Genomic DNA, 14,266 nt, shown 5'->3' with positions numbered 1-14,266 from the left:
TGGAGTGAAAGGCAGAAAATATTTCCAGCCGTGCAGCCTCACTTACCTCTCGTTTCCGGTTGCTGCTACTTAAAGTCAGTGTTGTGTTTTCACTCTGAAGTTCTCCCCTTATAGTGAGATTGAAGCTGGAAAAATGTGTCTGCAAGGCAGGTAGGACTCGTTATTACTGTACCGGGCTAATCAAGGTGAGACATGGTCATGTGTGACCAGCATAATTATCACACCAGCTGCAGTCACCCATGCAAGACAGGCAAGACCAAGCCAGCTAAAGACCTGATATGGATTCAGGAAGATGCTCCCGAGGTCCCATCTCTAGCTGAGGAACTGTTGATAGCTACTGGGGGATGGAAAGTCACTTTTCTTTTCTTTCTTTCTTTTTTTTAATATATTTTAAATAAAAATATAGTCCCACACTCTCCTCTCTCTCCCTCCCCTCCAGTCACTTCCATAAACCCCTATTCCCTTTCAAATCATTATATCTTATTTTTTAATTATTATTGTTACATATGAGTAAATACAAAACACAGTCTGCTGAATCTACTTAGTGCTGCTACTGAGTGTGGCCACTGGTGAGTTCCCCGTGTCCCAGTGGATGAACCCACACCCATGCGTATGGGCAGCTCTAATTAGATTGGGTGGGTTAAAAAATAAATAAAAAGTTATAGAAGAAAGATATGATGTTGGGAGTTGTTCTGGGAGGATTTGGAAAGGGGTGAGAGGAGTAGATATGATCAAAATACATTGTGTACTTTTGAAAAAGAAAAGAGGAAAAAAACTGAGATTGTTCTGTGATATTAATACAGTGGTGACTGGGGGCTCCTCCTCCTCCTTCCTTTCCCCTCCCCCCACTAAACTGTCCTTAAGATCCTTCTCATAGAATGAGAACTAAAAACTTCAAAATAATTTCTCATCTGATTTTTCTCTAGAAAAACAAACTTCAAACTTCCCTTGCTTCTCATGCATCTAGGCGTGGGATAGCTACAATCTGATAATTAGGACTATGCACGGGCACTTATTAAGGATTGTGCATGAAATTAACAACATTAAAATGCCATGACTTAGCAAAATATTAATAGGACCAAACCTAAAATGCTCAGTTTCATATGATCAACTAAATATTTCTTTAAAGAAAAACAAAAAAATACAAAATACAATAAACTATGTTTTAAAACAGCCTGCACTCACATGAATGTGGCTTTGTGAGGGATAAAGAATATACTTGCATAGAAATTTCAAAAATAAATCACTGTTCCATAATGTATTCAAGTCCTCTACTTTGTTAATGGTATCAAAGAATGTCTATCCATCATTTTTTTGAACCTTAATGAGGTCCCAAACTATTAGGATATAAGCCTAAGCTTCAGTACCGGAGAAGTAGTTCTCTCTTGTAGTGCAAACATTGAGGAAGAAAGACCCCCAGAACCCTGCATCTGGCAGGGAACACTGGTGATAACTCTGTCATTGACAGATTGGGAAGATGACCCCACACAGCTGGTGAAGGAGAGCTGGTCCTCGGTCACATTCTCCGAGACTCCCAGCCTCAGGTTCTTCCCACAGCAATGCTGTGACTTGCACCAACACACTTAGTAGTTAGTGAACTAACACTTACTGATTGGATTCGATAACTGCTTAGAGCAATTCAACCACTCACTTTTATGAAGGTTGGTTTCCACAAGATGAGTGACACGTTCACTTGACTCACATCGGAAGGCATGAGATTGCACGTGATGGTGGCAAGTTTACAGGTACTGCAATCCTGTCGGATTGACAGAGACACGTTAGGGTGCTTGCAATCTGGTCACAGGCTCTATATGTAAATTCTTCAGATAGTTATTTATTTCTAAGTTGATACTGGATGCTCTGCACTTGGAAAACATCAAGTGAAAATAGAATTTAGTGTACCTGGATTGTGCCTCTTTTGAGATCCTCAGACTTGGATATTGTCATTTTCTTCCCAGAATTGATACCAAAAGGATCCTCAAGGCTCCGGGGTTTGCAGTTCACATTCTAAGGAAGGAAAATGTTTCCTCATTAGAAAGTGGCAAAGCCAGAGGGAAAAGGCCAGTTGGTGCAACAGCATGAAGAATCTGCAAACGGCAGCTATTGATATACATTGAAGGTCCGTTTGTGAGTGTGCAGGGTAGAGAGGCTATGAGACATCCACGATGTGTTCCCACTCGGATAACAATCACCGACCCTTGTAATTGCCACATAGGAGGAAGCATACTAGTAGAGTTCATTATTTCATGAGTAACATAGTTATTAATTTATTGTTTCTCAAAGAACAACTGATAAATTTTCATTATATGTATATATATATATATATATATATTCCCATAATATATATATATATATATATTAAACTACACACACACACACACACATATTCTATTGAGGAAAAAGAAAGTGTTAACATGTTGTTATAGGCTCAATTTGATGCTTATTTTGTTGGACTAGAGGAAAATTCCAGAGATTTTTTTCCTTGCCCTTAGCAAAATATTTAAATGATTGAAAGGCAAATACTACAGTTGCCATGTTTTGTTTTTAATTCTGAGAAAGCTTCAGTTTTTAAAAACTTTATGAAAAGAAGGCATAATGTTAAATTTTCAATTCATGCGTACACTAAATTAACAATTACTGTGGCTTTTTGTGTTTTAGACACTACACAGAGAATATTATTAATAATTAATGCCACATAATTAATAATAATAATAATAATAATAATAATAATAATAATAAAAAAGCACATAGTCTATTCAGTGCTACAAGCACAATGGGGCTGCAGTGTTGGGGTTGTCTGGGGTAAGTGCACAGTCATCTACTCTTTTGTGGACAGCTACGTATGTTTAGAAATAAGGCTTCTTTATTGAATTGACTCTCTCAAAGAAATTAAAGTACAGCAAAAACTTCATGTGTCCATCAATAATTAATTACATAAGATCTACTGAATTATACCATGATTCCAGAAAGGTCACTGCTGAGTCCTAACATCCTGAATCTGTAAACATGACCTTATTTGCAAACTGAGTCTTCACAAATGTCATTAAATTGAGGTTCTGCCGGTAAGAACATCTTGTACTTCAGGAAAGCCCCAAATCCAATGGTGGGTGTACAGAAAAACATTGAGGTAGAAATGAACACAGAATCACAGGAGGAATGGAGCAAAGGAATGTGTAGAGTTACCAGCAAACACTGGGAGGGAAACCATGGTCCGGAGGGATTCTCCATTATCAGAACCTTGACACCGGACTACTGGCCCTCAACATTATTAAATAACCAACTATTGGGTTTAATTACTCATTGTCTACAGTTTGTTTCAGGAACCCTAGATATTGAACTTGCACATTCTAAGTAGTTGATGGGAGTTATTAGTTTTTAAATGCTTCTCCACTTGTTTTAAAACTAACCTTTCTTATCACAAGGTCCCTACAAAGCATGAGGCTTACACATCAGGCGAGGAAGGTCACCGTGGGCTGCAGAGATGTCTTGACAGGTGAAAAGCACTCACTGCTAGCCCTGTGACTTGAGTTCTGTCCCATGGCCTCTGGTGAAAGGCACTTGCTGCCAAGCCGGATGCCCCCAAGTCATCAAACTGCAGGACTCACATCACAGAAAGAGAGAACTAACTACTGCAAGGTCCTCTGACCTCCCCTGTGCACTGTGGCACACACATGCCACCACCACCCCCATACAAAACAAATAAGTAGATGTGACTTTTGAAAAAGAAGATGACAGTAGTGACCTGGTTGAAAAGCATATGTGACTTACGTCAGAAGATGACCATCCAGTCAGGTATAGTACAGGATAACCATCTGATGTCAAGTTGGGGTACGAGATTGACAGCTGAAGTTCTGGCATCGGGAAATGGCTCCTTTTCCTGATCTGTAGGGGATAAATAGATATATAATCATTTCTGGATCTTTCAAAAGCACCCTTTCCATGTTACATAGGACTCTGGTTCTTTTTTCCTCTTTCATGCGTGTGTGCATTTGTATATGTGTGTCCACATGCATACATAAATATACATGCATGTGTGTGTGTGTGTGTGTGTGTGTGTGTGTGTGTGTGTGTGTGTTTGTAGACCTGAGGTTGGTATCAGGAAATTTCCTCCAGAGGAAATTCTTTGAGGTAGGGTTTCTCAATCAAACCCAGAACTGCCCAGTACACCTAGTGTCCTTAGCTAGCTTGCTCTGGTGCCCTCCTGCCTCTGGCTGTCTCAGACAACCTGCTACAAATACAGCCAAGTTGTCGTACCCATCCAGAATTTATGTGGGATCTTCGAATCTGAACTCCAGTTGTCTTGCTTGCTTGAGAGTTATACTAAGAACTGACCATCTCCCCAGCTACCATCATCCCAGGACTGACTGACTGTCTCTCTCATTTTTTAAACCAGGGCTTACACTTCTGGGATCTGGGATAAAAGGTAATTTTGGTTCTTGTTTTGTTTTGTTTGGTTGTTTGTTTTTGAGAGAGGGTTTCTCCGTGTAGCCCTAGCTATCTTGGAACTCACTCTGTAGACTAGGCTGGCCTGGAACTCAGAAATCCACTTGCCTTTGCCTTTGCCTCCTGAGTTCTGGGATTAAAGGCATGTGTCACCACTACCCAGAGACTTTGGCTCTTAATTATATAAAATTATATAAAATTTTGAGTCATCCACATAAAGGTAGTTCATGATGTTATGTGGGAATTGGCTTCATAAATCTAGCAAGAAAATATGAAGGCCCATCAATGGTCATATGCAGTTGCTATTATTATATTGTTTATTCATCCTTCACTCCAGGATAATAATAGGATTAATAATATTATGCATATAGATAATACTTAGTTGCCATCAGTTTGGACACATCAATAATAAACCCAGTCACCAACAATGTGTTGGTGTTGAACTAAGAGAAGAAATCAAGGCACCTCCCTGTGCATTGTTTAATCAAGATGAGACAGATTTGAAATCTCTACTTTGCTCTCCCCTGTCTTCCATCGTGCCCATGTGTCTGCTGGGTAAGTCTGGATCTACGCTGTTGGAATGCTGTCCTGCCTGCTTCATGTCTGTGTCCCTGTATATCTGTCGCTAAGAAAGGCTTTGTTCTCTCTTTTATTGAACATCATCGTAGAAAGCATCCCACGGGGAAGAAATGACGGACACTTCACTGACGTCTTCAACAGAGTTTTACAAGCCACTGTCTCCAACTGACTGCAAGTGACCTCATTAACAAACAAACTGCAAACACTACCGCGCAATATCTGTATGTTGCTTTCAGAATTCATGGTGGATATTCATGTTATAAGCCACTTTCGGCCTATTTACAGATTCCAGCCAATGACTATCATAACACATATGCAAGCATACATTACACTGAGTCGGGAGCAGGAAAGAACATAACATAACATTGTAATACATTAGTTGTTGTTCACATGGGAAATCCAAGGCATGTAAGGTTGGTTATTACATTGTTCTCCTACAGGCTGGTTAAACAAACAGGCTGAGTACACAGTAGGACAGCAGTCTTAAGTGTTAGGTGACTTCAAAGTATATTATGAATTCAGACTGAGCTGTCCAGTGAAAGTATTAGTGGGAAAAGAGTATTGAAAATTATCTTTATTATTGTTCTGTGGCCGTGTCCACTAACCTTTCATGTGTGTGTGTGTGTGTGTGTGTGTGTGTGTGTGTGTGTGTGTTGCATACACATAAATGTCTAGATCTCCTTTACCATGTGTATGCATGTGCAGGTTAGGGGAGGTCAGGTGTCATCCTATATCACTCTTTGCTTTATTTCTTTGAAACATGATCTCTCAGTGATCTGGAAGTTCACCATTTAGACTAGGCTGGCTAGACAGCAAGCTCTCAGTATCCATATGTCTCTGCTCCTGATGGTAGAGTAACAGGTACACACAGCCATGTCTACGTTTTTTTTTTTTTTTTGTTGTTGTTGTTTTTGTTTTTTTATTTAAGTGCTGGAATCTGAAACCAGGCTCTCATGCTTGCAGAGCAAGTGTTCATACCCACGGAGGAATCTCCTAAGCCTCTATCCAAGGTTTTTGGAGGTGGAGATCATTTCCTTGATCTAGACAAGAAAAACTTAGCATGTTTTTTGATTGCTTTAACCTAGTTAATTTCAATGCCCCAAAGACATAAGTCATCTCTAACCTCAGCTAGATGGTACCTACCATCACTGCTCAGGTAAGCCAGATATCCACTGGCTTCCTCCCAGAACTGTATAGCAAGCTAGGGATACTATCTTACTGATTATTGATAATCCAGTCTGACAAGCAGGCTGACTTCCATCGTAGTTTCTATGTGTTTTGATCCAGTAACTCAGAATCCCCATTTAACGTCCCTGAATTGGGACCACCAGGTGCAATATGGCCCCTGGCTACCATATGGGTATGATTTCCAGGTCTTACACATTCTTAAGGACTTCTCTGTGTATAGGAACTCTATAATTTGCACCAACAGATGCCAGGACTGCCTGGCTAGTAAAGCAGCCTATATGGAGAGCTTCTCGGATCTGTAGTGATTCTCCATGGCTGCTGGATGTTAAGTAATTCATCAACCTTGGAACGGTGGAGATTCCTGAGTCCATGCCTGGCCTCATACATGAACGTGGCCTGCAACCATCTTCAGGTAATATGCCTGGGGCTTGCCTGGCATAGCCTTTACAGCTGAATGTTACCTGCTTCTGACATTCAGTGAGGAATCATGTTCTGATATTACTGTTTTTTCTTACTATGAAGCAGTCTTTCTAAAAACACTGGAAAATACTGGAAATAAACATAAAACAAAAGGTCTCCTACCATCCAACCATCTTAGTAACACTTTTCTGGAGAACATTATTTGTCTGTATTGTTTGCATGTATTATATCATACAATTTATATCTCACATACACAAAAAAACAAAACCGTGTTTATTAAATTTATTATGCTACGTTTCCCAAAAACATAATGGTTACTTGAGAGTATGACTTCTAATAGCTAAACAGCAAACACTGTGCTATCTACAACACTTGCTACCTGTGTGAAACTCACTGTGCTAATCGTATGGTTTACAGTGCTGCCTTAACTCTTAACTCTAGACTTGGGTCTCCTTATCTCTGTGTTAGCCATGAGCAGCAATGTGAAAACAATGGAAAAAAAATGTTACAAGCATGTAAAACTGGTAAGTCGCAACTGTAGCTAAAATATTATAAGGTAGTATCTTCCCACAGAATATATAGCATTCTCTTCACCGAATGAATGACAGTTCATGTAGGCAACTTCACAGTGTTAAGAGTTAAACATTTAAGCCTTTCGTAAGAGTGCTGCTGAAAATTTTAATCATTAATAATTTTTTAAGGGAAAATTACCAGTAGTAAGTCACTAGATGTCACCTAAATATGCTGTTTTATTTTTATCCCATTAATTTAATTTTAGAATGTAAAACAGCAAAATAATCAGAGATATATAATGTTATTATCTATGTTAACATTACTTAACAGGGAGCTCCTATCTCAAACCTGGAGCCTAATAAGTTACAATGCATGAAGATCTACAACAGTCAAGTTTTTTTTTCCTTTTCTTTCTTTTTGTTTGTTATGCTGCACAAGCCTAACAGTCTGAATTACAAAATCATATCTGAGAACTGAGTGGGAGATTGCGTTCATACCAATTTCCAGAATGCAGTTTATCATTGCAATTTTAGGAGAGAAAACAAATTCCTCTCAAGAGGAACTTATTCCTCTTGAGAATATGGGAAAATTATTCCCATTTTGTCAGAGAACTTCATTCTTCATTGCTGACAGTTCCCCCAAAAGGTTCAGACTGGCTTCATTTATGATGGTGTTGTATCACTTGATGGCATATGTACATAAATCATTCATTCGAATTGAATACTCTTTTCTCCTGGAGTAACACTGAGTCTGTGAGTGTCACTCAGGCTAAAGCTCCACGACAGAGCTCATGCAAAGTTTGCAACCAAGAATTTAAAATAAAAAAATTAATGTAGTAGAACATATCATTTAAGGAGACTGCAGTGTGAACATTGGTAATTTACAGTATAATTTATATGAAAGAAAGCAATAGACAGAACAGGGACCATGACACATTGAATAAAGGGAAATATTCCCCAAAGAATTTTGAAATAATTCATTTCTGAAATTGTCATGATTCTGTGAAACATGGTTTTCTTAGCCATACTAAAACTAATATAAAGTATATATACCTTGCATTTGTAGTAGATATTTGACACCAGAGTGATTTTTTTCTTCTAGGAAGTTATTCTAGGTTACTATGTCTTACTCTAAGAAAATTAGAGACTTTGGCTTTTAAAACTGACTCAAGGTATAATTACCAGTTTGCACTTCATCTTAGCCAAAAGGCCAAGAAGTGATTTAATTATCAATTTGGACAATATATTCTAACACAGTTAAATTACAAAGAAAACTATTCTAGGATGTGGAGATTAAATGTTGAAACACTTCCTTGTTTTCTTAATACAAATAATTTATTTAGAATATTGACTTAGAGATAGTTTCTTACCATGTAGAAGACATTGATTTCATTTCCAATGTCACCAGTGGAATTAATAAGTTCAGGGATAGTCTCATTGGCTGCAACTGAGATGTGGTGTTCACTTGCAGAACTTAAAAGAATTAATTGGAAAAAAGAAAATAATATGCAATAAAGTTTAAGTTTATTAGACTTTATTCTTTTCTTTCCCTATGTCACATGATTCCATGAAAATATTTGCAGAGTTCAAAATAGAGAAATCCTTTTACCCTCAAACCTCAATTAAATATTTGCAGATGCTAGGAATCACTTTACTCAGTAGGCACTGTTGCTACCTGACTCCAATAAGTTAAATTATATGTAAGTTTCAAAATAGAATTCCACTGTTAACAGGTGAAGAATTTCCATGAATCTGCTAGCATTTACACTTAGAGAAAAGCCAGACTAAAATTTGATATATTTAGTCATGCTGAAAGTGAAAAAACTAGTTTTTTTAAAAAAAACATTTACATTTACATTTATACAATTTAAAAGTCCCATTACTGCTAAATGGTAAAGCTCAATCTCCCTACGAAGGTCATGGTCTTTGGATGACCCTGGTAGAACATAAGATCTCCCCTTAAAGCAGCATTTCAGGCAAGAAAAGACAAATAAAAGGAATGTATAAATGTGTGCCAAAAGTTGATTTGAATTAAGTAGAAAGTTGTTGGGGCAATCTTTGTGCTGAAAGAAGTGGACACAGCAAATCAGACAAGAGACAACAGACTTCAAAGGCTAAGGAAGATAAGCATGTCTATGCCTACCTCATAACCCTTGCTTTCTGATCTCTCTTTAGCAAAGAGAAAGTGCCACAAGACACAAACAAAACAGAAGGGTGCTAGACTCAGCTGGCCTTGAAACTGGCTCTGGCATTTTTTATAGGTATTGCACATATTTATTTTAAAAAGCTTGAAATTCTGCTCCAGTAAGGGAATTCATAAGCAAGGGACTCTGTAGAGTGGAAGTCTACTAACATGATTGACACCTGAAGAGAAAATAAGGTCTGAACAGAAAGAACGGTTTCCAAATAGTGGAAGGAATAAATGGCTGACCAATGAGAAATGCATGACAGAATAGGCAGTGGATCTCATCCCACAGGATGAAAACAGTGACCCAGGAATATCCTGCCGACCTGTCAGAAAACACTGTATTTTCTCAGGGACTTTGGCTTACATTTAGGAGCAAAGACCTGTCATTAGCACATTTTATGTTGGTATTTAGTGCACACAGATTCTCAAATTTTCAGGTGCACGTGGATTATATGGAAGACATTTAATATGGATGCCGGGCATCATACCAGAATTTTTGTACTCAGCAGGTCTGGCGTGGCACTGGAGTACCTACTATTTTAAGTTCTTGAATGGTGATTCTCTCAGCCAAAGGCCACACTAAGAAAACCATTTGGTGATCAGAAAGCTGTCAATGAATAAAGGTGGCTTCATCCTACCTGTGAAACTGTAGTCCAACTTCATACTTTACTGGGATGGAAATATTTACTTCATTATCATAAAGAGATTCGGGTGGTTCTTCGCTGTCACTGGAAAACACAGCACATTCACACTAGGCATTAAATTTGCTTATCCATAGACCATCTCTAACCATTTGAAAGAGAAGATTATATAGGAAAATTAATAAAACACAAAAATCATAGAATTCTCTGTCTTTATTGAGAGGAGAAGGAAGTGTAGAGATCGGTATTATTAATGCTCCCAAATAGATTACACTGTAGAGTTAGAATTGAAAACTACACTGATTCAGGTCCTTGTTTATCCAAATCATGTGAAATAATTAGAATCTGCTTGCTTAATCATTAAAATGTTGAGGTTGCTGGACTTCTGTGCATAAAGATATGAATACAAAATCACCTCCGTTTATATTTATCACATACAAAGATCATGTACAGACTCAACTAGTCTCATACAGCTAATTATGAATCTAAAATCTGATTTTGCCTTTCATAGTCTTTCCAAACAGAGTACTCAGTATGCATGTTATTTAAATTTTTATGTATTTCCTTGATTTGGGGTATAATTTTCATAATATTTGAAAATTTAATTATATTTTTACACACATATACATTATATACAAATATACCTCATACTCATGAACAAAGCATGGAGGAGATATATAATTTTATGACCAGATATAGGGAATGAGGTTGTTTTTGAACACTGGTGCCTTTATATTGTAATACCAGATTACAATATACCAGAGATTTTTTTCTCACATAATATATCCTGGTTATGGTTTCTTCTCCCTGACTCCTAGTTCTTCCTCATCTCCCTTCATGTTTGGATCCCTTTCTGTCTCTCATTATAAAACAAAGTTTTCTAAGGGATAATAATAAAATAAAAGATAAAATAAAAATTAGCACATTGCAGTTGGACAAAACAAACAGAAGGAAAAGCCCAAGAGAAGGCACAAGAATCAGAGACCCACTCATTTGCACCCTCAGGAATCCCATAAGAACACTAAACTGGAAGCCATAATATATGCACTGAGGGCATGGTACAGACCAATGCGGCCCCTGTGCAGGCTGCCTCACTCTCTGTGAGATCATATGAGCTTTGCTCATGTTGATTTAGAGAGCTCTGTTTTTTTTTTGCGTGTGTTTTATGATAATGTTGAGAAGTTTTGAATGTTTCGCATAAAGTTTATTGAAGTATGGAAGGGTATCATTGTTTTAAGTCCATGTGATGACTCAATTGACCTTGATAGACAGATAGTAAATGTTTTAAAATTAGTAGGTCCTGTTGATCATAAATGCAATTTGGCAGATATAAGTGATGTGTAATTACAAGATAGACTACAGTTAATATTAACAATGATTTAATCCAATAGATTAAATTATTTGCTTTGAGTATGAATTCCTCTACTCTTGCTAATTACTCCCAAGGCATTTTTTTGTGAGGCAAAGTGGTTCATGGACTGTTACTTCTGCTGATCTTATACAAGCTTCAAGAAGCTGCCAATGATTCTACAAAGCAAAATAATCAAATTACATGAAAGTAATGATATGCACACATACATGTGTATCCACACATACATAAACCAACCTTGTTGCACTTAAATGAATGATTGCATTTTCTGTGAGATGTGATGTATTAAACTGGAATATTATTTTGAAGGTTACCTATGAAATTAAAATAGACAACTTAAATAACAGATGAGGTAAACATCAACTTTGAAAAAAATATAGTTTATATAAATTCATTACCTAAACAGAAATTATAAAATTACTTAAGAAATATTGTCTTACAAAATACAGCCCCATCATAAATACATACAAAAAGATACAATACACACATGCACTTCTAAATGTGAATATGTAATATGCTTTGCATATTGCTATAGTCTGAATACTTTATTCCATTTAAAGTTTATATGTTCAAGCTTAGTTATCAATGTTATGATACTAGGGGGTGGGTCCTTTTGGCAGGTAACAGTTCATGAGCATCCACATGAGTGGGATTAATGCCCTTACGATTGAGGTACCAGAAGATGCCTTTCCTTTTCACTCCCTGAGGACACAGGGAGAAGACATCTTTGAATCAAAATATCCTCTTTGGACAATGGGCTTAACATTGTCTTGATCTTGGACTTTTCAGTTTCCATATTTATGAGAAATAGATTTCTCATTCATGTGCTTCTCTATTCCTGCTATTTTTTATAGCAGTCTGAATGCACATGGTAACACTGAATTTAATACCATATTTAAGTCATAGTAACAAAAAGCATTTATGCAAACCACAAATCAAGAAGAATCATTCTACTAGTTTTATTACCATAATTTGCCAAATAACAGTAATGAACATATTTGTGGCATGTTAATAATTAAAGTCTCTTTAATACACATGCTAGCCACCATTATAAAACAGGGAAAACATACTTGATTTGTTAATTTGATAGTGTAATTTTTTTTTATCACTGTTGAGTAATTCAGGAAGATAATCCAAAATGGCTTAGCTCTTAGAATAAAGTATTATGAAAAAACATTGTTTTGTAAGAGTTTGCATACTTAAAACACTACTGAAGAAAACACAGAAAGTGTTCTGCTATACAAATATCATATACAGACGGCTCTCTTTTGAGAAGCTCTGCCTGTACACAGGGCTTTATGTGAACACCAACAGTCACACGAAAATGTAAGTTATTTAAAACAAAGATCACCTGCATGTTCTTGCCCAATGATCTCATCATAATTCTTATGAATTATATATCTCAATCTCAGAACTAATCTCATTTGGTGCTAATTGAAGTATTTAAAATTCGGGCCAGAAAAAACATTCCAGAAATACCTAACTAATTGAAACCACTTATAATTATATCTTTATGATAAATATTACATGGGAAAAAATGTGACATTTACAGCTTGTGAACAATTGGCACCATTCACAGATGGAGTGGGGCCGTGAGATTAGCATGGTTGTATCAATGTATGTATGGAATTTTCTTCCCTCCCATATATAATCTTAATTTATATTTAAGAAGAAGAAAACAAGTTCTTTTAAGAAAGATGGTTTTTCTCTTGCCTTGGAGTACTGATCTCCATTCTAGTAAAGGGACATTTATTGGATGGATCTTTCCTGTCTCTCCTTAACCTCCACAACTAACCTGGCCACTTGAGTCTTGGTGTTCTCCATGGCCTTTTTATCTACAGGAAGGTGCTGGCAGAGAAGCAGGTCTGAGGAAGATGCTTACTGTATATTCACATGAACCTGAAATACTTGAACTGAAAGTCTATATCTTGAGCCCAAGAATATTCTAAGTGTGAAACCCAAGTTGGAATTGCTTGCAAATTCCTCCCATCACCCATTGTATAACCTAAGAGATATTTTGATATAAGCTTTTAGCACAAGCACAAGGGACTGCTGGATAGAGAAAGAAATATTTGAGTTCAATGCCTTCCTTAAATGGTGCAGGTTAACTGGGTATTCACATGCAAAATGTTTAAGTTGGACTCTTTCAATACACATAACCTAGGAGTTCTTTCACATGGATAACAGACCTAAGTGTAAGCAAAAAACTCATAAAATTCTTGGAAAAAAAACCTAAAAATTTCAAATTACGTATCTGGTAGGAGGCTTGAATGCAGACTATTTAAAGAACTCTTACAATTTAATAGTACAAAAGATATCCTAATTTAAAAACAGGTACAGAATGGGACATGGTGGCTTAGGAGGCAGAGGCAGGAGGATTGCTGAGAGTTCACGACATCCTGGGCTACAACATAAGTTTAGGGCTAGCCTGGGCTTCAAAGTGAGACCCTGTTTCAATAAAAAAGTATTGTAGCAGATAGTTCTCCAAAGACAGTGAGTGTGTGCATGTGTACATGTGTGCGTGCGTGCATGCGTGTGTGTGTGTGTGTGTGTGTGTGTGTGTGTGCAATGAAAAGTTACTAAAAACATCACCATTTGTTGCTAGGGAAATGCAAATCCAAGTTACAATAAAACGTTGCTTCACATCCACCAGGACAATGATAATAATAATAATAATAATAATAATAATAATAATAATAATATAATGTGGAGAAATTAGAGCTCTCATTCACCGCTGGCAGGAATGTAAAGTGGTACATCTGTTTATCTACTATAGATTCAGCCTTTGTGTTTGAATGTGACTTGTGAAACACTTTTGATGATGTCTTAGTCTTCTTGAGCTTTTATAGCGATATAACTTAGACTGTAAACTTAAGTAATTCATAAACACTGGAGGTTTCCTACTCATAGCTCTAGAGTCTGGAAA

At 36.9% G+C, this 14,266-nt stretch overlaps 1 protein-coding gene across 1 annotated transcript in view; it reads right to left on the bottom strand.

Moving 5' to 3' along the window:
* Itga1 (integrin subunit alpha 1) overlaps nucleotides 1–14,266 on the bottom strand; it is a 139,994-nt gene that overhangs the window by 7,035 nt on the left and 118,693 nt on the right. The window contains exons 21-27 of the mRNA XM_059276100.1: nucleotides 11,578–11,654; nucleotides 9,969–10,058; nucleotides 8,513–8,615; nucleotides 3,769–3,882; nucleotides 1,903–2,007; nucleotides 1,652–1,756; nucleotides 47–139 (exon numbers count right to left, since the gene is read on the bottom strand). Coding sequence (XP_059132083.1) covers nucleotides 47–139; nucleotides 1,652–1,756; nucleotides 1,903–2,007; nucleotides 3,769–3,882; nucleotides 8,513–8,615; nucleotides 9,969–10,058; nucleotides 11,578–11,654 — 687 coding nt within the window. The remainder of the gene's footprint in view (nucleotides 1–46; nucleotides 140–1,651; nucleotides 1,757–1,902; nucleotides 2,008–3,768; nucleotides 3,883–8,512; nucleotides 8,616–9,968; nucleotides 10,059–11,577; nucleotides 11,655–14,266) is intronic.

This window comes from Peromyscus eremicus, chromosome 11 (genome assembly GCF_949786415.1).
Source record: "Peromyscus eremicus chromosome 11, PerEre_H2_v1, whole genome shotgun sequence".
Classification (NCBI taxonomy): domain Eukaryota; kingdom Metazoa; phylum Chordata; class Mammalia; order Rodentia; family Cricetidae; genus Peromyscus; species Peromyscus eremicus.
This window is presented reverse-complemented; position numbering and strand designations above follow the sequence as displayed.